Below are 22,280 nucleotides of genomic sequence, written 5' to 3' on the forward strand. Positions count from 1 at the left end.
GAAGCATCCAGTAATCCTTCCTCCGGATTCAAGGCTCTGCCAGTTGTATCTGGAATTTTTACACCGCCTGCTTCTTCATGCAGAAATGCGGTTAATGCTCCAAATGGTGAGGCAAGAGTACTACGTACCAAAACTAAAGCCTCTTATAAAGAAATGCATTTTTCAGTGCAAATCTTGCACGCTTTTCAAACAGAAAACGCGCACGCAAATAATGGCAGCTCTACCACCTGAGCGCTGCAATTTCTCACTCCCCTTTTCCACAACAGGAGTAGACTTTGCAGGTCCATTCCAAATAAAAGCATCGGTTCTGAGGTCGACCACTATCATAAAAGGGTACGTGGCTGTATTCGTCTGTTTTTCCACAAAGGCAGTACACCTCGAGCTATGCTCGGACCTTACTACTGAAGCCTTTCGAGCAGCATTCGCCCGATTCGTTGGCAGACGAGGTTATCCCTCAAAAATTATGAGCGACAATGGTAAAACGTTCATTGGCGCTCAGCGCGCACTCGAACGCGACTTCGTTAAATTTCTTAACGAATGCTCTGTGGACATTGTACAGAAATATGCCCCTCATGGAATAAACTGGCAGTATATTCCACCCAGCGCCCCTCATATGGGCGGCTTGTGGGAATCCGCAGTAAAAAGTTTTAAAACCCACCTCAAAAAAAACCGCTGCATCCCACAAGTTTACTTTCGAAGAATTCACGACGCTGTTGGTGCGTATTGAAGCAGTTCTCAATTCGAGGCCTCTCACCTCACTATCCCAGGACCCAGCTGACTCCACAGCGCTCACTCCGGGTCACTTCCTTCGAGGTGCACCGCTATTAGCCATTCCTGAGCCAAACGCGGAAGACCTCTCCTGGATAAATCGATGGGAAAAGCTCAAATCGCTTCATCACCAATTCAGTCGACGCTGGAAAGGGGATTATTTGAAGGACCTTCAGAAACGCTATAAATGGCAAACGCCACAGCGAAATCCTCAACCAGGCGACCTCGTCGTAATTAAAGAAGATTCACTCCCACCCACCGAGTGGCGTCTGGGACGAATCGAGAACGTTCGCCACGGACCTGACAACCATGTTCGGGTTGTAGAGGTTCGCACCCAAAATGGGCTTGTCATGCGCCCCTTAGTTAAACTGTGCTTTCTTCCAATGGAGCACTCTTCGAGCACAGCGCTCTAACTTATATACGTTTCCCCTGTATAATTAAATTTCCGTATCATCCGCTGTATCCAACTACTTCTCGTTTCTCTCTCTGCTCTTATGCTTTCAGGACGACACCATCATGGCATCTCGACCAGCATGTCCACTGGCTCCCACAGCAGAGACCGATAACTGCCTCCAGTGTCGGCTCTGCCACCGCTACCACGCTCTGCGGACCTGCCCGGCTTTTAAGGCGATGCGGCCACCGCAGCGTGCTACCGTGGCCAGGGCACAGGGCTATTGCTATAATTGCTTAGCCCTCACGCATACAACGGGTGAATGCGACTCCCGAGGGTCGTGCAAAATGTGCGGTCTGGCGCATCATACCCTCCTGCACAATGGACCGAAAAGTCAACGTGGTCAAGGAAAGGTCCCAACACAGCAAGCATCCCGGAAGCCGAAACCCAGGCCGAAAAAGAAAAAAGAGAGGACACCGACCTGCGCCTGCAGCGCCCAAAAGGCGCATCCTGCATTTAAAACAGCGGCAACCCCCAAACTCGCAAAGACGGCCAAGCGCACGATCGCGCGCACCCCTCAAGGCCTGCAAACGGCGCAATGCCAACGGCGCAATACGAATCGCGCCTTAGATACTACCATCCGCGCCCTGCAGGAACTGCAGAAGGTGCTTACTGGCACCTCCCTGCAGGGCGGGCAGGATGTTTAAGCCGCCTCCTTCATAATTTATACGGCGGCGAAATCCTTATGCGCAGCCGTGCGCGGCGAATGGAAAGGCGCCAACGCGCATACACTACCATCGTCAACAATTATATATGGCATTCGTCAGTCAAGTACTATCACTCGGCAAACGCGGACGCGATCCTTTCTTTAACGTTCCAACAACATATATATATACAATTATAACATATATTTTTTATAATATCTAAAGTTATTTTTTTAAAGTTTAAAGTTAATCTAATCAATCAAGTTTTCTGTGCAAAGTGAATTTTGTAAAACCATTGACAACTAAAGAAGAAATTAAAGTTTAAATTTATAACGTTTTATGAAAAAAAAACTGAAACATCTTTTTCTTTGTGTGAAAGTGAAGAGTGTAGCGAAGGGAGACCGAATTGTTCAATGCCAGAAACGTGAACTTGGATTTTCATAACTACCTATCACACTATGATTATGACGATGAATTTTTGATCGTTGACAATTAGCACAAGCTTTTGACCATGTCCTAATATCTTTTTTCAAATTCGGCCATATGAGACGCTGTAGAATTATTCTAGCTGTCGCATTAGCTCCTGGATGAGACATATTGTGAATAATATTAAAAATGTCTCCTAAAACCAAGTGGAATGTATGGTCTTGCATTGGATGTGGATATATCACAAAATATAGGTTTCGACGATGATGGAATCGTTATAGATTTAAAAATTAAAGATGAAGAGCTTGGATTCTCAATTAACTCTTTTAGTTCTGTATCTTCTTCTTGAGCTTTTGTTAACTCTTCATAATTGATTAGATTCGGAGAATCAGTAGTCGAAATTCGTGAGAGTATCTGCTATAACATTTTCATTTCCTTTGATATGACGTATGTCGGTGGAAAGTTGCGAGAGAAAATCTAGTTGACGAAACTGACGAGGCGAAGCTTTTTCAGGTTTCTGTTTTAACGCAAAAGTAAGGGGTTTATGATCCGTATAGATTATAAAATTACGACCCTCTATTGCATATAGCGAAAATGCTTTACCGTAAGGTATGCCGCAAGAAGTTCTCTATCATAAGTACTGTAACGTTTCTGGGTGTCATTTAGCTTCAATGAATAGAATCCCAGAGGTTTCCAAACCTCATCAACTTTCTGTTGTAGACCACCAATTGCTTCATCAGATGCATCAACCATAACAGATATCGGTGCAGAATCTATAGGATGAGTCAACAGAGTACCTCGGGACAATTCATTTTTACATTTTTCAAACGCGGATTGAGCTTCAGGTGTCCATTCGATTTCAGATTTGTCATTCTTCTTATTACCTTTCTGATAAATAAGAAGTGGAATTTGCATCTCAGCCGCATGTGGCAAAAATCTGCGGTAAAAATTCAACATCGCAGTAAAACGTCGCACTTCCTTGACAGTTTTCGGTTGCGGAAAGTTTATAATTGCATCAACTTTCTCAGGAATTGGCTGAATGCCTTGAGCAGACACTAAATGGCCGAGAAATGTTACTTTATCTTGTCCAAAATGGCATTTCGCAACATTTACTGTTAGACCGTGTTACTGAAGGCAATTAAACAATTGCTCAAGATGAAATAAGTGTTGTGCAGAGGATTCAGAAGCAATTAAAACATCGTCGAGATAAGGGAAACAAAAGTCTAACCCTCGAAGAACCTCATATATGAACCGCTGAAACGTTTGAGCGGCGTTACATAAGCCAAAAGTCATAAATCGGAACTCAAATAATCCGAACGGGGTAATTATAGCCGTTTTTGAAACATCGGCAGGAGCAACCGGAATTTGATTGTAGGCACGAACTAAATCAATGGTAGAAAAAACTGTCTTTCCTGATAGCCCATAAGCGAAATCATGGATATGCGGAATGGGATAACGATCGGGAAGAGTTTGAGCGTTAAGGCGACGATAGTCTCCGCACGGACGCCACTGTCCATTTTTCTTTAATACCATATGTAACGGACTTGACCAAGAACTTTTAGAAGGGCAACAAAGTCCTTGATCGACCATAAATTGAAACTCTCGCTTTGCAATTTCGAGCTTGTCCGGTGCTAAACGACGAGGCCTCGAAAATATCGGAGGACCTTTTGTCTCGATGACATGCTCAATACAATGAGGAACTTTTTTCTGATGCAACGAAGGATTCGTTAAATCCGGATATTTAGATAAAAGTTTATGATATATGGTTGAACGTACAAGTGTTTTTATCGCTGGTAACTCTCTTAATTCACATAACTTACCGGAAGAGCTCAGACCAGTTTTGCAATCTACCAAACAGCCTTTTTTCAAATCCACCAACAATCCAAAATGTTTCAAAAAATCTGCGCCAATTATAGGACTGCTAACATCAGCAATAATGAATTCCCAAGCAAAGGAGCGACGTAAACCAAAAGTTGGGGTTAAAAGTTGAGTACCAAATGTGTTGATATCTGTACTATTAGCAACAAAAAGTTTGTATTTGTCTTGCTTTTTGTTAGATATACCTGCTGATGGGAGAACCGACACATCCGCTCCAGTGTCTAGCAAAAACTTTTTGTTGGTGGACTTATCAAAGATATGTAAACGATTAATTGTAGAATATCGGCCGCTAGCTTTATCTAGTGACCGACCGGCGAGTTTCCCTGATGGTGTTGCTTGAATGAACACGGCTGTCGACAATTCCGAGCTTGAGACCTAAATCTACGATGGTAATAGCACCACTCGGTTGTATTAGCTGACTTAGTTGTGTAACGCCCATGCGAATTTGAGCGACGTCTGCGTTGTTTTTGAAGATAGCTAATAGCTGTGCTCAAAGTTGTTATTTGTTGTTGAAGATCCGATAGATTAGGAAACGATTGTATTGCTGCGACAGTTGATTGTTGTTGTGCTGAAATTGCTTGAATTTTATCTGCCATTACAGCAAGTTTATCCAACGTTTCAGAAGATGTTGCCAAAACAGCTTCCGTTTGCGAAAGTAGACGTTGTAGCCACAATGTTCGCAGGAAGTCATCGGTAACTCCACCATTCGAGAGACCACGCATTTCCCGCAGAAGACAACTAGGTTTTTTGTCCCCTACGTCCAAATCGTTCAACAACTTTTGGATTCTCTTCTCCTCGGAAATTGAAAAATGATCGATGAGACGTTGTTTAAGCTGCGTATATATATTCTGAGGTTGTGCCAGAATAATATCGCTTACCTGACTTAATATATCAGATTTTAATTCAGGAAGAATCGTGAAATATTTTGTTTTCTCCGACACAATTCCGTGATGTTCGAACTGTGCCTCGATTTGTGCAAACCATACCAATGGATTTTCCTTCCAGAATTTCGGAATCGTAGATGAATTCCTCTTTGTGATGTGATGCCACAATCGTGTTGCTGATTGTGGATGGTGGATTCGTGTTTATTGTGGTTGATTGCTGTGATGAGGCGGCATTGTCTCCGGAGCGTGTATTCGGCATGATGCGTATGAATATGTTCACTGGTTCGGGGTCACCAATATATCGTATTTAATAAATACGACAATAACGTTCTTTATTTTTCAACAATTCTTTAACAACTAAAATTTATTAAGAGAAAATATTTTTTTCATTTTGATGTTTTACAAAAAGATATATAAAAATATTGTTTGATAAAATTAAAATAAACAAGTTGTTTTTTAACAAGTGCATGTCCTACAAACTCATTGATTTGTTTTGGACTGTGTAAGAAAAATTTGAATATCGACATCCGAAACGAAAAGTAACACTTTCAAAATTTTTACATAGGATTTCTTTGTACAAATTTTTAAGGGTCACTTTTTTTGACATATCGATATATTGTTTCACAAACTCTCAATACCTATCGGAATGCTTACTCTATATAAAATAAATTAGTTTCATGGTTAGGTTAGGTTAACTGGCCGGTCCATGATGACCTCACATAGACTGAATAAGTCCGTAGTGTTACCAGAAGTAACTGTTTAAACGGTTAAGCGCCAATTAAGTAAGTTACCAGAAGTTTGTTTTAACGACCAAACTGAAAACCCCTATCAAAAACCAGGACCTATGTTATAAAATGACTCCGTCCTCTTGGCAAATACTAGAAGCTTCCTAGGACTTAAGCCACTTGCTACTTTTAGATCTGACAGCTGTATCACACCTAATAGCTGGAGTCTTAGCCTGGCAAGCGCAGGGCACTAGCACAAAACGTGCTCGATCGTTTCCTCCTCAAGCCCGCACTTCCTGCATCTGCTACCACTGACCAAGCCTAGTTTAAAGGCATGTGACGCCAGAAGGCAGTGTCCAGTCAGAATACCCGTCATGAGTCTACAAAGAGAGGACCTTTTTAATGATAGAAGCAACTTTGTTAGTCTAAGGTTGTAAGACCTACACATAATCTTCGACACTTTACAGCCCCGCGCTTGAACCCACGCCTTTCCCGCTTGGTCGATCATGGGCACCTCTCGCCTTCGCTTAATCTTGCCCAGTCTAATTGGGACGCTTTTTCATTCCCATCTATTCCCATATGCCCTGGGACCCAATATAGATGTATGCTTCTCCCAGTCCCGATTCTCTCCAGGGGCTGCTTACACTCTAACGCGCATTTAGATGCTGTGCCATGAGAGATTATTTCCTTAATTGCTGCTTGATTGTCAATATAAAAGTTAACACGATTGCAGCTTAGACTATTCCCTTCCAGGGATTGTACTGCTTTGGTTACGGTTATCATTTCCGCTTGGAAAACGCTACAGTAATCAGAATGCCTGTAGGATCTGTTTATTTCCGGATCAGCACAGTTTATCGCAGACCCTATTCCTTCCACTACTTTGGAACCATCTGTGTACACAAGTATCAGCTCGTCCGCCATTTGAGCACCCTTGCGCCAACCGTCCACCTCTATTGTGGCCTTAAGATCGCTCTCGAAGCGCAGATAGGGAATCAGGTAGTCTGTTCGTCTTGTGATTGATGACGCTATACTACTATGGCCGTATGGTCGGCGCACAAGCTGCCCCGAGGCACCGAGCCTGGTTGCAGTTGTCAACGCTATGTTCTTTGCTGCCAGGTCTAGAGGTGGAATGTGCAGAATGGCATACAGTGCAGCCGTCGGTGTTGTTTTCAGGGCTCCCGTAATGCTAAGCATTAATAGTCTGCATAGCCCCTCTAGATAGATAATTGAGGATCGCACTGCGACCATTGGTCTATTGTGCCCTCAGCTACTTCACAGCACCTCATCCAAGCCGACATCTCCGATGAACCCTAGCAGTGCACCTGGCTTGAGGGATTTGATGTGAGAAGGCTTTGGCCATGGTGAGCCCATAAACTTAGCCCTACGTCTTGAGATTGCATCACACTCCAGGAGGATATGGTCCGCCGTCTCTGATGATCGATCACAAAATCGGCATGTGCTGTCCGATACTATACCCAACCTTTGCATGTGACTGTTCAGTCTACAGTGTCCTGTAATAATAGCTGTTAGGATTCTTAGGTTATCTTTCGAGAGACCTATCAATGCCCTATATCGAGTTATGCTGTAACCCCCTAACAGTAACTTAGATTGCCTCAGACCTGGCATAACGCGCCAGTGTTCTTCCCTCTTTCTTCTACTAATAGATACCCCTATATTCCTGCGGGCCTACTGGCAGGAACGGCTCGGGACCAATAGGTCGTGTCGTTGCTGCCTCTTTGGCCAGGCTGTCCGCCTGCTCGTTACCTTCAACCCCCCTGTGGCCAGGAACCCAAGCACTCAAGCACCAGCGCCGATTTTACTTCAAACGCTGAGATTGCCTTGAGGGCGGCCTGACTGTCACTGAGTATGGCAATTGTTTCATTGGAGTATTCGCGCTGAATGTTCAGGTCAGCACACTGGATTATGGCGAATACTTCCGCTTGAAAATGCTCGGGCATGCTCCCAGAGGTATCGATATCTTGGCTCTGGGTCCAAAGACTCCAGATCCAATCCCCTCTGACGTCTTCGAGCCATCGGTGTAACATACTGTTTTATGTCGCTTCTGAATGCTCTCAATTCTGCTTTCCTTTCATGTACCCTTGTCCCCCAATTCTACTTTATACCTTTTCTCAAAAACTATCTGCCTGAGAATATCATCCCTCGGGAGTTGAGAGATTGGGATCTTCTCTCTCAATTCTTCCATGCTTCGGGACGATATGACTTTACCTTTTCCCGAGCCCTCCTTGGCGCTGAATATCAGGGGGGTTCGCTAGGCTGACTGCTCTATCGATATGTGCAGCGGGATTAGATCGATGATAGCTTCCAGCGCTGCTGTAGGGCATGTTCTCATAGCTCACGTGATGCACACGCATGGCAGTTGCTGAAGTTTTGTCAGTGCTTGCCTCGTCGTCGCTCGAGTTGTTCTCCATGTCCAGGCTATCGAGCCATATGTTATCATAGGTTTTATTTATTTATTAAGTCTATGGTTTAGAAACCTTACAGACTAAGACGTACATATGTTATTAATTATATTAAAAATAGTACATACAAAGTTTTTCTTTAAATTCATTGCGATTTACAAATATATCTAAATTTTTTTCTCTATAAATTCCGATAGCAGTCTGATAATTGGTTCATTTTGAGTATACCTGGTTTTGCAGAGGTCAATAGCAAATAAATCCTGATGTCGCAAGTTTCTAGTTGGAACATTAATCCCATTGAGAACATCGTGAATAAAAACTAAGCCATATATCAATCGCCTACTGGCAAGAGTATGCAGACTGATCAGTCTGCATCGCGGCACATAATATGGAATAGGCATATTAAACCTAATACTGGATAATGCAAATTTTAGAAACTTTTTTTGTATACGTTCAAGTCTATTGGGATGCACTTCATATAGCGGATTCCAGATTATAGAAGCATATTCCAATTTGGGCCTTACAAATTTACTAAACAGTAATTTTTTAGTATAAGGATCCTTAAATTCTGCACAATTTCCTCAAATGAAAGCTAGAGAGGAATATGCTTTAGGTATAATGTAATTCGTGATCAAAAACGTGAAATTCGAGTCAAAAACAACCCCAAGGTATTTGATTTTATAACTAGAACTGAGGACAGAGCCAGAAATAGAGTACGAAGATATGAGTGGCAATCTAATTTTGTTGAAAGTGACCGAGCATCATTTTTCGATATTGATCATTAGCATATTTCGATCACACCATTCCAGGAATTTGTTAACCTCATTTTGCATAATTTCAATATCAGAGAAGCTTGTTATTTTCTAAAAAATTTGTAAATCATCAGCATAAAGTAGATGTTCACACAAAGAAAAACACTCTGAGCAATCGTTGATGAAAATAACGAAAAAATAAAGGACCAAGGATACTACCTTGAGGAACCCCGGAGGTAGCTCTATATGAAAATGATTTTACACCATCAACAACATAGTTAAGCCAAAATTTTCCAGTTTTTTAATTAATAAGTCGTGAGACACTCTATCAAAAGCTTTTGACAAATCAGTATAGATTGTATCTTCCTGAAAGCCATCCACAAAGGCTGAAATACAAAAATTAGAGAAAACAGTTAGATTAGTGACCGTAGATCTGTCCGGTATACTACGGGTGTCCTTGGGCGTGGACAGCAAGTAGCCACAAAAGAATTATAACTTGCCAGAACTTGACCGATGCAACCATCCCTTGCACGAGACACACTGACAAGAGTATGACCGTCCTAAAGATTATTTTCCGGCAGACGCAGCAAAACCACTTCTCAGGACCGGGGTCAGGAGACGGACCCGGATTGGATTCGATACCTTCCCGGAGCAAGAGAATGTGGAGCAGTCCCGCTGCAAGGAGCTGCTGGGAGGATGACAATTTGTGGGAGGGACGCAACAAATAAATGGGGATTGTACGTATGTCCGGCTTGTAACGTGTATCCACATGACACCAACCATCTCTTCAATTGCAATGTGGAACCAACTCTTATAACCCCCTTTCCTCTCTGGCCAAGCCCTGTTAAAACAATAAGTTTCTTCGGACTACTCTTAGGGGATATTGATGACAAAGTGGTCGCATATATTGGATGTGGCGAAGCATGCTACTGAATAAATTTTTGGGGTCATGACTGTGGCGATAAATTGCACTTGCACTTGCTTCCCAACCATTGTTAAATTTCAGGATCCGAAATATCAGAAAAAATTCAACCTGTCACTTGAAATAAGTAGACTAAGTGACATCAATATCTAACTTTCCCGTGGTATCATCGAACGAGAATAAAATTACATGTATAAACAATGCTTTACGTTACCAAACTGTTTTGAATATTTTTAACCAAGAATTAACAATATTGAAGGTTTTGATATTTTTACCAAGTTCTTTTTTTATTAGAAATCTCGCAAGTTTTTCACACTTCGTAGCCGTATGATTTTATTATTTTATTAAAAGGCTGAGCTACCTTAGCAATGTTTTCGCGCGCCTTGACCGTAAGTTTCTTCATAATTTTGTTATGTTTTAAAGTAACGCGTAATTTGGCCTTACGTTTCCTTTCCAAACTCTTAACAACATCTTGGTAATGCCAGCCGACTTCATGGGACAGACGCCCGACTTGACAGTATTTGCGATCGGAACGTAATGTGAGGATGCGCATAGCGATTGGTACACAAACACGTCGACGTTTGTCGTATGGTGGGGGAATGCCATCGAAAACGCGGAGGCGAGCAAGAGCTGCTTGACCACGTTTAGTTTTATGAGGAATCATACCTGAAACACAAACGGATTTTAAGGTTTAAATTTGAATGTTTACAAGTTCTTTGCTACATATTTCAACGCAGTTTTTCAGTGATAGATTTGGTTACATCTTCGCTTCAAATAATGTAGGTAAGAAGTATTATTCATCATAATAAGTCATTTGTTTACTGACTTATCTTGTTTGGTTGATTTTCCGACAGGGTGGATAAATGATGTCAAATTTGACAAGGGATGACGGAAAATCGTTCCAATATACATCATTTGATTACTTTGCGGAAGGTTTACGTACCTGTAATAAAAAAGAGAAGAAATAGTACATGATTAGATATCAGCATTTCTAAATATTCACATATGAGGAGTTCCAAAGCAAACTGGAATAAGTGACCAAACATGTTCATAGATAAATGCGAAAACAGACACAAAATTTTGTATATTGAAGTGCAAATCACAAATTCAAAATATTCAAAACACTCGAGGGCAATTAAACTTAATTCTAAAAATCCAGCACAAATTCACTAAGCACTTTCGTTGCGCGCGGACGTGTTTTTAAGCGCTCTCGTAGTTTTGGTCTTAATGTTTGTTTCAACTTCTTACAATGGACGATTTTTGTGGAAAGTGTAACAGACGGTTTTGGAGAACTCTCGATGGTGATATAATACCGTGCAATGGATTCTGTAAAAAAAACATTTGATAGACCTGTAGTAAAGGCATCTCTGATTATGACATCAGACTAATTAAAAACAATCGTCACTTGCTTTATTTTTGTGAAGAGTGCGTGGACATGCCGGATAAGCTGGGTAAAGCTTTAGACGCGATTGTTGTAGGCCAAGAGCAAGGGTTCGAAATAGTGACAAGTGTTTTTGACAATAAGCTGAATAATTTGTCTAAACAGCTCGACGAACTAAGAAAACAATTAATGCCTTCTTTGCAGTCACCTAACAACAAAGTTGATACTGCTGTATCTTGTTATTGTGCGAGTGCCTGAAATAGAGCATTATTTCTTTCTCCTATTTATATGTCATCCAACAAAAATGCTAATAGCCGTTTGTCAAATAATATTATTGAATTTCTCGCTACCCCTCAAGGTACGGAGAATTCCCTATCTCCTTTTGAAAATATGCCGGCTAACCCGCATGCCGTCGGAATACAAACAAATTTGTCGTCTCTCTGCCAACATTGGCATTGTTTCAACTTTATCCCTTTCGTATTCCACTTCTACTTCTGCTGTTAATGCACTTCCTAAATCTATACCAACAACATTAACACCTGCAGCAAATAAATAAATGCAATCGTCAAATACACTAACAATTCTACAACAAAGTGTTTCTCAACCGCCTCTACATCTAAATCATCTACACAACGTCTAATTCTACATCTTCACCACCAGCTAAAAATAATAATAAATAACCAAAGGCCTCTACTTCTACATCTACGCCACCTGCAAAAAACAATATTGCAAAATCAGCATCTAAATCGGAATCAATTGCTGCTGCGCACTCTACAGTCAAAGTTAGTCGTGGTAATGTTATCAACTCTAATTCCACAGTTGGTAACATTACGACAACTAATACCGCTACATCGTGCTCTGCTACTTCCCATTCTTTTGCTCATATCGCTGCTAGCGCAGTTAACAACGCAACTGAGCCGTCTAATAATACTCCAGTACACAGACAACTAACGAATGCAGGAAAAGAGTCTAAATCGAAATTCGCATACATTTGTTAGTGGAATTAAAGACAATGCTGATTTGGATGGCATTGTGAATTATAACTAGATCCATGTTTCATATTTTAGGCCGACAGTTACTGAAGAGAGTATTGTTAAATACATTTCTTTGCACTTTGGCATTGCTTCCTTCAAATTAGCTTGCTTCAAGTTGACTATGAGAAGTTTCGATGTAAACTCTCTGGTAAGAATTTCATTTAAAATTCGTGTGTTTGCATTCGACTATAGCAAACTTTTTAACGCTGCGCTGTGGCCTACCAACGTAATAATTAAACCCTTCTAATTACAAATATTTTGTAGCATTATATATTCCGCCCAATTCAGATATTTCTATATATATAAAACATTCTTCCCTGGTGAGATTGGTATTTTCATTGGCTAGGTCTGTTGATTCTGTCATGTTTTTGTTGTTGTAGCAATGTTTCGCCCCACCTAATAGCTATAGGCCAAGCGCCAATCTAGGCAGGGTAGGGCTGAGGGAAAATCCAGCCCGGGTATTCCGAAGGCCGGTACCTCTCGGGGAGGGGCCACCGACCGGGAGGCCTTGGGGCGGCTGCCGCCCATCTCATAGCCACCAGCATTTCTGCCACTCAGCGTCAAGCTGTGAGGACCAAATATAACACCATTAATTTGGCCCGCACAAAGCGACCCCACATCATATTCGATACAGCACTAACACAACAGCCAGTCACAAAAGGCTATAGCAACAGACCAACCAACAAGTTCAATACAGCACACATCATATTCGATACAGCACTAACACAACAGCCAGTCACAAAAGGCTATAGCAACAGACCAACTAACAAGTTCAATACAGCATACATCATATTCGATACAAAACTAACACAACAGCCAGTCACAAAAGGCTATAGAAACAGACCAACCACCAAGTTCAATACAGCATTGACACAACAGCCAGTCACAAAAGGCTATAGCAGCAGACCAACCAACAAGTCTCAGCAACACAACGGGCAAGCACAACACTTTAATGCCAACACAACAAACTAACAAATCTCAGCAAGGCAACGAGCGTTCGCAACATCGAACAGCAACCATGGCAACGCAACCATGGCAACGCAACCATTTGAGCCAGCAATACTAAACAAAGCAATAAAAGGAGCAACACAGCAGGACAGAAGTTAGTAGCACGGAGCTGTGGCCGTGACCAGAGCTACTTGTGGAGCGTCCCTTGAAGTTGTCGGTTCTACCATGCGGACAGGTCGTTTTACAGGAGTAAGTCGTGGCCTCAAGTGGTGAATGTGTCGGTTATACCACCAAACACCGCTTGAGACTTCGCCAGCAACGGCACTACCACAGTAACGCGCACCCGCGAACAGGCAGCGTCCGCCCGCCTGCGCCGACAGTAACAGCGCTACGCAAGCATATACGTTGACCGCAGCAACACTACGCAAACATACAACGCTAGCCGCAACAGCATCATAGCTAATATATACGCTGGCCATACCATTACGCCAATCTACTACGCTGGCCGCAACAGCACCATAGCTAATACACTACGTTGGCTCCAGTACTGCGCCGATCTACTACGCTGACCACGACAGCGCCCCGATAATATACTGCGTTGACAAAGCAAAGTTACGCAAACCTACTACGTGAACTGTGCCAGAGTTACCTTCTTGCCGAAGCACGGAGCTGTGGTCGTGACCAGAGCTACTTGTGGAGCGTCCCTTGAAGTTGTCGGTTCTACCATGCGGACAGGTCGCTTCACAGGAGTGAGTCGTGGCCTCAAGTGGTGAATGTGTCGGTTATACCACCAAACACCGCTTGAGACCTCGTGAGCAACGGCACCACCACAGTGACGCGCCCCGCGAGCAGGTGACATTCGCCAGCCAAACTACCACGCTGGTCACAATCGCAAACATACAACGCTGGCCATAGCATTACGCCAATCCACCACCCCGGCCACAATCGCACACACACTACGTCGGCCACAGCATTACGCCAGCCACTACGCTGACCGCGACCGCACCACGCTAACATATTACGTGGACCACATCACTCCGCAAACATACGACGTTGGCCACAGCATTGCGCCAACCCACTACGCTGACCGCAAGCGCCAACATACGACGCGGGCCACAACAGCGCTACGCAAGCACATTACGTTGGTCACCGCACCACGCTGGCCACAACAGCACTACGCACACATACTACGGTGACCACAGCAGAGTCACGCAAATACACGACGTCAACCACACTAGGGTTGCGTTCATACACGCCAACGCAAGGCGTTACCGAAACACGTTTTACACGCACTCAGGCAACGAGCAGCCGGCCGTCCTAACGAGACGTTCCTAACGGGACACGCGCGCCGACGCAGGGCGTCACAAAACACATTTACACACACACAAGCAACGACCATCGAGGCGTCATAACGGGACACGAGTACCGTTGGCCACCACACAGTATAGAGCAAGCATACAGTGAAACGAAAACAACAAATATTTCTCCTTTTGATTACGTAAAATTTTTCATTTTAATTATAGTGTACATACATATATAGAATTAGAGAAATAAAGTGAATTTATATGAAAACGATTGGCACGGTGTCCCAAATTTACAAATATATTGTAAGCGAACCTTGGACACGGCGAGTATAGCCCTAGCACTTATTGAAGCGCCGGGACGGAAAAAGCTTCGTTACAAAGCGTCTGGCCGTTTGGCTGCTGGGGGCTCCAGGGATGTGGGGGTGGTCGGCTTTAGGGTCAAGGGACTAAACAAGCCCAGTAACCAGGATAAGCGCTGGGCTGCCCGGATCCTGCGCAGGAATGCCTCCTCGCCGAAAAGGAAGGGGGAAGTTTCTGCGGAGGACTGGGTGAAGGCGCAGCGTGACCTTGCTTGGGCGAATCAAATGTTGCTGGATGTGGTGATTGAAACCACTTTTAAGTTTATATATAAAGAAACTTTTATTCAATAAAGAATACACCTAAATGCATGCGTCAATATCTTTTTAAATTTTTCACCATCATGAAAATTTTTGAAAATTGAAAAATCAATATTGAAAATTAAAATATTGATAAAACATTTTAAAATTACAAAGTAACTAAAATACACAGTTAAATAAAAATAATAAGAACGCTACACCGGACTTCAGGCTGGACTGGGTCGAGAGCGATGAAGCCTCGAAGCGCCAGCGGTCTATGGATGAATCCAACCCTACGGCACAGAAAAGGGCCAAGACGCAGGGAGGCTGGACGCAGTCTTTCGTCGAAATAGCCAAGGATCGGCAGATCATTGGCATTATAGACGAGAGCAGCGAAGATGGCAGGGTCCCGAAACAACAGTGGAAGTGGATTGAGGCAGCGCTCGCTACTGTGGCCGTTAAGGTAAAAAGACAACCCTGGTCCACCGCTTTCTTATACCGATGCGGGGTGGTTCCAGGGCAATATTAAACAAATTGCCTGTAACGACGCCAGGTCGGTGAAGCTTTATAAAGCCGCCGTCTCGCTGATAGGTGTGGTGTATCCGGGAGCGCGCCTCAAGGTAGTGGAGGCGCCTGATATCCGCTCGCGACCAAGGGCGAGAGCCTGGGTTCCAGTGACGCCAACGGACCCAGCTGACATCCTTGAGCTGCTCCAGGAGTACAACCCGGGTCTACCGACCCAAAACTGGAAGGTGGTTAACGTGGAGAAGACTCTACAGCGCAAACGTCGAAGCGCTGAAAAGGCAGGATTTCAGGGTAAGCTACGGCTTCAAGAATATAAGCCTTAAGGTTTATAAGGCTGACGTTGAAGCCTTGGTAAACCTTGAGTGTCGTACGGAGGTGTTTCAACTCCCCCCAGTGAAGACGAGATGGAGGTAGACGAGGGCGAAGAAGTTGGTGGCTACGCTTTGTCAGGCTCGAGCGGAAGCTTGGCTCTAAGAGGGTTGTACTCTGAGGGTCAGCTTCTGGAGGATGGCGATTCGGACTCGACGCTCACGGAGGAGAGTGCAAACAAACAGTGATTCGGGTCCTCCAAATAAATCTGCATCACTGCAAAGCAGCATCAGCTGCACTCCTACTGCACCTGTCTTCAGGTGCGGTAGACATCGTAATAGTCCAGGAGCCTTGGATCACTGGCAATAGGATCTGTGACCTGCGGACACCAGGGTATAAGCTTTATAGCGCTCAGGAAAAGAAATATATATAAGAAAGCAATCCGAAATGGAAAGCGATCTTCCTGGAGAGATTTCTGCGGCAGGATTGAATCCACATCCGCGGCCTCCCGGTTAAGGAAGGTGCTATCGAAATCTCCAACTCAGCTAAGTTACGTCCAAAAGCCGGATGGGCACTGGGCGGACTCCAGCGCTGAAACAATAAACTTGCTTATGGATACACACTTCCCAGCAAATGCGGGCGTGTCTTCAAATATTATCAGCGGAGGGTCACCTAATGATCAGCTAATAAGCGAAATCACAGATGATAAAAGGATAGCTTGGGCTTTACAGACCTTCAAGCCATATAAATCGCCGGGGCCGGATGGAATTTTTCCGGCTCAGGTACAGTATACTGCCGAACTTATAAGACTTATATAAGGCCCTGGATAAAAGGGATGTTTATAGGTTGTCTTAGGCTCAATTACGTACCAGTATCGTGGACGGAAGTCAACGTGGTCTTTATCCCCAAGGCAGGGAGACCCTCTCACTCTAAACCAAATGATTACTAAAATTTTTTAAATCTAGTCCAAATTCGTCAATGTTCTTAAAATTGAATCTACATAAAACTGTTTATATAGATTTTCTAAAATTTTTAAAAGATCTAGAGCTAAAAAATTCTAAAAAAAAAAGCTTAAAGGTAAATCACAACTTCTCAAGCTAAACGGAGAAAAAAAGCTAAATTTCATTTCATTTATCTATTGAGAGTATATTAGCACAATAAGATCTTGTATGATCTTTTATAGTGCAACAATGGTTACATATTAATGAGTATAATTTTTTAAAACTTAAAACTTAAAAATGTATATATTATTCCATACACAATTTTAGAAAACATGTAAGCATGTAAGAAAAAAGTAATAAAAGTGATAATATATAAGTTTAACAAGAATTATGAGAAGGACATTTAGCAACAATGATTGACTAGACTAATAAGTAGCTAAACTCAGATTCTAACTTGTATAAACCTTACCAAAGAAAGAAAATATAACATTCTTAAGGTTGCCTCCACTTAAGCTATTGCGAACCGAGTTGGGGATAGAGTTCCAAATGCGGATAGCATTGACAAAGAAAAGTCGCAGAGTTTAGATAATTGTAGCTGATGGGCACGATCAAGTAATTTATGCGAGCAGATCTAGAGAATGTTAGCTTGTTATATAAATATGTAGGCATTTTATCAGCCATCACACGACACAAAAATATACAGTTTCTTGCCTTAAGATACTCAGATATTTCACAACCCAAGAGACTCGTTCGCCACGCTGATATATGATCATACTTAGCCAACCCGAAGACATACCACGTGACATGATTAAAGGCGACATCAATCTTATGTGCCGATTTTGAATCTAATTTGCTATATATACATTCCGAATAGCAGATAATTGGTAGTATTAGTTGTATAGCAAGCCGCTTCCTAATTCCAAGTGGGGTGAAGGGGGCAGACATTCGTAGATTACGTAGAGCAGGGATGGGCCTATTTTCGGCTCCTAAATCAGTTTCCGGCCAGCGAGTGCTAGGTGAAACGTTTGTGTGTTTTGGGGTGTTAGGGGAGTTAAAAAATACATTGGAAATATCGTACGCTTCGTCTCAAACGATATTCATCGCAAAGAGGTAACGGAAACACTAATAAACTGAAATGTAAATATTCTCTATCAACCTCGAAAACCAATTCCCAAACTGTTTTGCAATAGTACCGGAACAAAAACATAAATTTTTTGGTAAGGAAAACGAAAAACGGAATAACCATAGACTGAAGTCGACTTTATGTTAAGCAGCGCATTACTGACATTCATTTCGGATTCACAAACATTTAATTATATGCAATCCGATTCATTTTGCAATATATACATAAAAGTATTTAAAATGGTATTTTTAAAGTAGTAGCATTAGAGTAAGTAGTAGTAGAAAACCGTATTAATGCACGTTTCGTATACAATCGTGGGAAAATGAAACACTTTTCAGATTTGTTGGCAGTGTTGCCGTGAGCCTAGAAAGAAATGTATCAGTTTACAAATAAAAAAAGATACCAAAAGCAAAAACAACGACTAATTTTACCAGTTTTATTATAAACATAACTGCTTTCATTTATAAATTTCAAATTATTGAGGAATTTTCAAATTTCTTCAGGTCACATACATATATCGTTGTTGTTGTTGTTGTAGCGATTAGTTACTCCCCGAAGGCTTTGAGGAGTGTTATCGATGTGATGGTCCTTTGTCGGATACAGATCCGATACGCTCCGGTAACACAGCACCATTAAGGTGCTGGCCCGACCATCTCGGGAACGATTTATATGGCCACATTAAACCTTCAGGCCATCCCTCCCTCCCCACCCCCAAGTTCCATGAGGAGCTTGGGGTCGCCAGAGCCTCGTCTGTTAGTGAAACGGGATTCGCCGCTCGAAGGTGAGGTTGACAATTGGGTTGGAGAAGCTATATATTGCGCTACACAACCCCTTGAATATCGTTAAATCCACACTGCAAAAATTGTTGGAGCATGTGTTGCATGTGTGTTTAATTTACGGCGACCATTTTTCTAATTATAAAACTTGCTTTGTTTATAATTTGAATCATAGAGGAACTTTTAAAATTACAACTGAAAATTCAGTTCGAGTTGTGAATCACAAAAGCGACATTACATATTTGTGGCCTTTAGTGCGAGCGAAGCCGCCGCTAAAGGCTAGTTTATACTAAAACGTTTAATAATTTGAACATAAGAGCGGTGTCACCTCTATTTTCCACATTCTCTCTCTTTTTCAATCTTATGTATGTTTGTATATTATTCTCTTCCTGTGTTCTTCGCCCCACATACCTGCACTTGATCGTCCCTCACCTAGCACTTAAATGTGGAAAGCGTGCCCGTATGAGCAAAAAGCTCATACGAGCCGTTTTGCCCATCGCTGACGTAGTGTAGCAAACTTTACTGATAACAGCGTTAATATGATCATCACAAGAGAGACTAGAGTTAATAACAACCCCCAGCTTCTTTACTTTAGACACGTACTTAAGGCACTTATTATTGATGTATAAAGCTGGTAGATTTGATGAGTTAATTTGCCTTTTAGATATAGGTAGCACATACGATTTATCACTATTAAGGGAAAGATAATTTTTTTGCGCCCAAGACGAAATAGCTGACAAATCACTATTAAACTTGGCACAAAGTTCAGAAAGTTGCGCATGTGTTCCAGACATATAAAGTTGTATATCATCTGCATAAGCATGCATTTGAGCATACATGCAGGTGGTGAATATGTCATTAATAAATAGGCTAAATAATAACGGTCCAAGTATAGAACCTTGGAGGACACCATTAGATAACATCTTAAGACTAGAGACTTGCTTCCCAAGGCAGTCGGTTCTATGTACCGGAGCGACTCGGGATTTTTTCCCGACCAAGGACTGTCATTTCAGTGTAACCCCATTTAATTTGCTGCGTCCCTCCCACAAATTGTCATCCTTCCAACAGCTCCTTGCAGCGGGACTGGTCCATATTCTCTTGCTCCGGGAAGGTATCGAATCCAATCCGGGTCCGTCTCCTGACCCCGGTCCTGAGAAATGGTTTTGCTGCATCTGCCGGAAAAGAATCTTTTTAGGACGGTCATACTCTGTTCAGTGTGTCTCGTGGAAGGGATGGTTGCATCGGACAGGTTGTTCTGGGCTTAACCACAAAACCCGACGCCCAAGGGCGTCCCGTAGTCTACGCCTAAGCACCCCCCACAACCTGCCAGCAGCCCTGCTGCTCAGCAAGCCACAACAAGTACCCGCTGCTGCTCGCGACCCACGGCAACAACAACTCAAACAGCTGCTACCACTCATAACTACTATCTTCGTAGTAGAGTCGGTAGTAATGCTGAGCATCAGCCCCTGCCCCCGTCTTCTCCCACCCTCTTTTCCGGCAGCAATCGTGTAGGTCAGGGAAACAGACTCTTAGTCCCTACCTCCGTTTTCACCGTTTGCCAGCACAGAATATATATGTTTGCGACATCCGCCCAATGCAGCTCCTGCCTTGGGTGGTGCCAATTTCCTAGATGTTCTGGTCTCCGCGACGGCAAACCCCGACGGGTTTCATCGCGCCATGTTGCGAGGTCGCAAACCCAAATCATCCGGGTACCCCAATGCTTGCCCAAGGACGCCCAGTCCCAGGGCCACAACAGCAATTGCGTCCTAGCCTTCCTCAACCCAGGCGTAGTCACCCGTCACTTACCCCCAGAGTGGCGACGTCCCCCTATGCACTTCAGAATTCTGCAGTTAAACTGTAATGGACTAACTGGGAAGATTACGGAGATAGTCGATTTCATGAAGCGGCATAACATCCGCATTGCTGCGATTCAAGAGACTAAACTCACAGCGAGATCTGGACTGCAGACCTGCTCTGGGTATAATGTCCACAGAAAAGATCGCGCGAGCGGAAATGGAGGCGGCCTCGCGTTTATCATACACCACTCTGTGCAATATTATATATTTGATCCTGGCATCGACCGCAGGGACAATGTCTTAGAACGTCAAGGCCTTTCTGTCCGGTCAGGCGATGCAAACCTAGAAATCATCGACATCTACATCCCTCCTGCTACCTGTTGCCCCAGTGGATACCGACGAACATAAATCTTTTACAGATAACCTCTTGGCTGCCCTCCCTATCCCGACTGATGCCCACCAAGGGGAGCGTGCCTTCCGCAAGGTCATTGAATCCGCCTCGGCACGTTTCATTCCCGCCGGGAGAATTCCCGAAATTCGGCCCACTTCCCGGCGGAGGCCGCAAACTTAGCGAGAGAACGTGACCTTATAAGACAGCTTGATCCAGGCGATCCCCAAATAAGGGATATAAACCAACGCATCAGATTGCTTGTGGATGAACACAAGCGGGCGAAATGGGAGAGGCACTTAAGAGGTTGTAACCTCTCTACCGGTGTGGGTAAACTTTGGTCCACCGTAAAGTCCCTATCGAATCCGTCTAAGCACAAAGACAAAGTTTCCATCGCCTTTGGCGATAAAGTGCTGTTGGATGCGAAAAAATGCGCGAGCGCTTTCTGGCAACAATATATAATGCATTCTACGGTCGACAAAGATAGACACAGGGCCAACAGACACGCACATAAACACAAATTCAGCGCGTCACCAATCACCATCACCGCTAAAGAGGTTGAGGACGCCATTGGTCACGCTAAACCATTCAAAGCAGTGGGCTCAGACGGCATAGCCAAGCCGATGCTTAAAAGCCTAGGGAAAGAGGGTTTCAAATATTTAGCGTATGTCTTCAGCCTGTCTCTTTCCACCTTTGTTATACCCGAAAAATGGAAAATGGCCAAGGTGGTCCCGCTACTAAAGCCTGGGAAACCAGCTAACATAGGAGAGTCGTATCGTCCGATATCTCTCATATCGCCAGTAGCAAAGACGCTTGAAGCCATTTTGTTCCCCTATTTCCAAGCAAATTTGCAGCTAGCCTGTCATCAGCATGGCTTCAGAAAACTCCATAGCACTACCACCACGCTAAATGCCATTAGCACCCAGATAAATTGCGGCTTAAATCAAAACTTTTTGATACGGTAAACCATGGCCGTTACTGCAAGACCTGGAAGGGTCTACCCTTCCCCCATGTCTTAAAAGGTGGACCGCAAATTATCTGGGTGGTCGGCAGGCATCAGTGCAATTTAGAAACGAAATATCAAAACCAAGAAGAATTAAACAAGGGGTGCCACAGGGTGGTGTCCTGTCCCCACTTTTGTTTAATTTCTACATATCCAAGCTACCTTCACCACCGGAAGGAGTCACAATCGTTTCCTACGACGATGATTGCACAATAATGGCCACAGGCCCAGGCCCACAGATCGATGAGCTATGCAATAGAATAAACGGCTACCTCCCTGATCTCTC

General features: G+C 43.3%; 1 protein-coding gene across 1 annotated transcript in view; it reads right to left on the minus strand.

Moving 5' to 3' along the window:
- Positions 1 to 10,130: 10,130 nt before the first annotated feature.
- Positions 10,131 to 22,280, minus strand: part of RpL13A (ribosomal protein L13A) — a 34,100-nt gene continuing 21,950 nt past the window's right edge. Inside the window, exon 3 of the mRNA XM_067759800.1 lies at positions 10,131 to 10,536. Within this exon, the coding sequence (XP_067615901.1) occupies positions 10,181 to 10,536 (356 nt within the window). The 3' untranslated portion in view covers positions 10,131 to 10,180. The remainder of the gene's footprint in view (positions 10,537 to 22,280) is intronic.

This window comes from Eurosta solidaginis, chromosome 1, assembly GCF_040869045.1.
Source record: "Eurosta solidaginis isolate ZX-2024a chromosome 1, ASM4086904v1, whole genome shotgun sequence".
Lineage (NCBI taxonomy): Eukaryota > Metazoa > Arthropoda > Insecta > Diptera > Tephritidae > Eurosta > Eurosta solidaginis.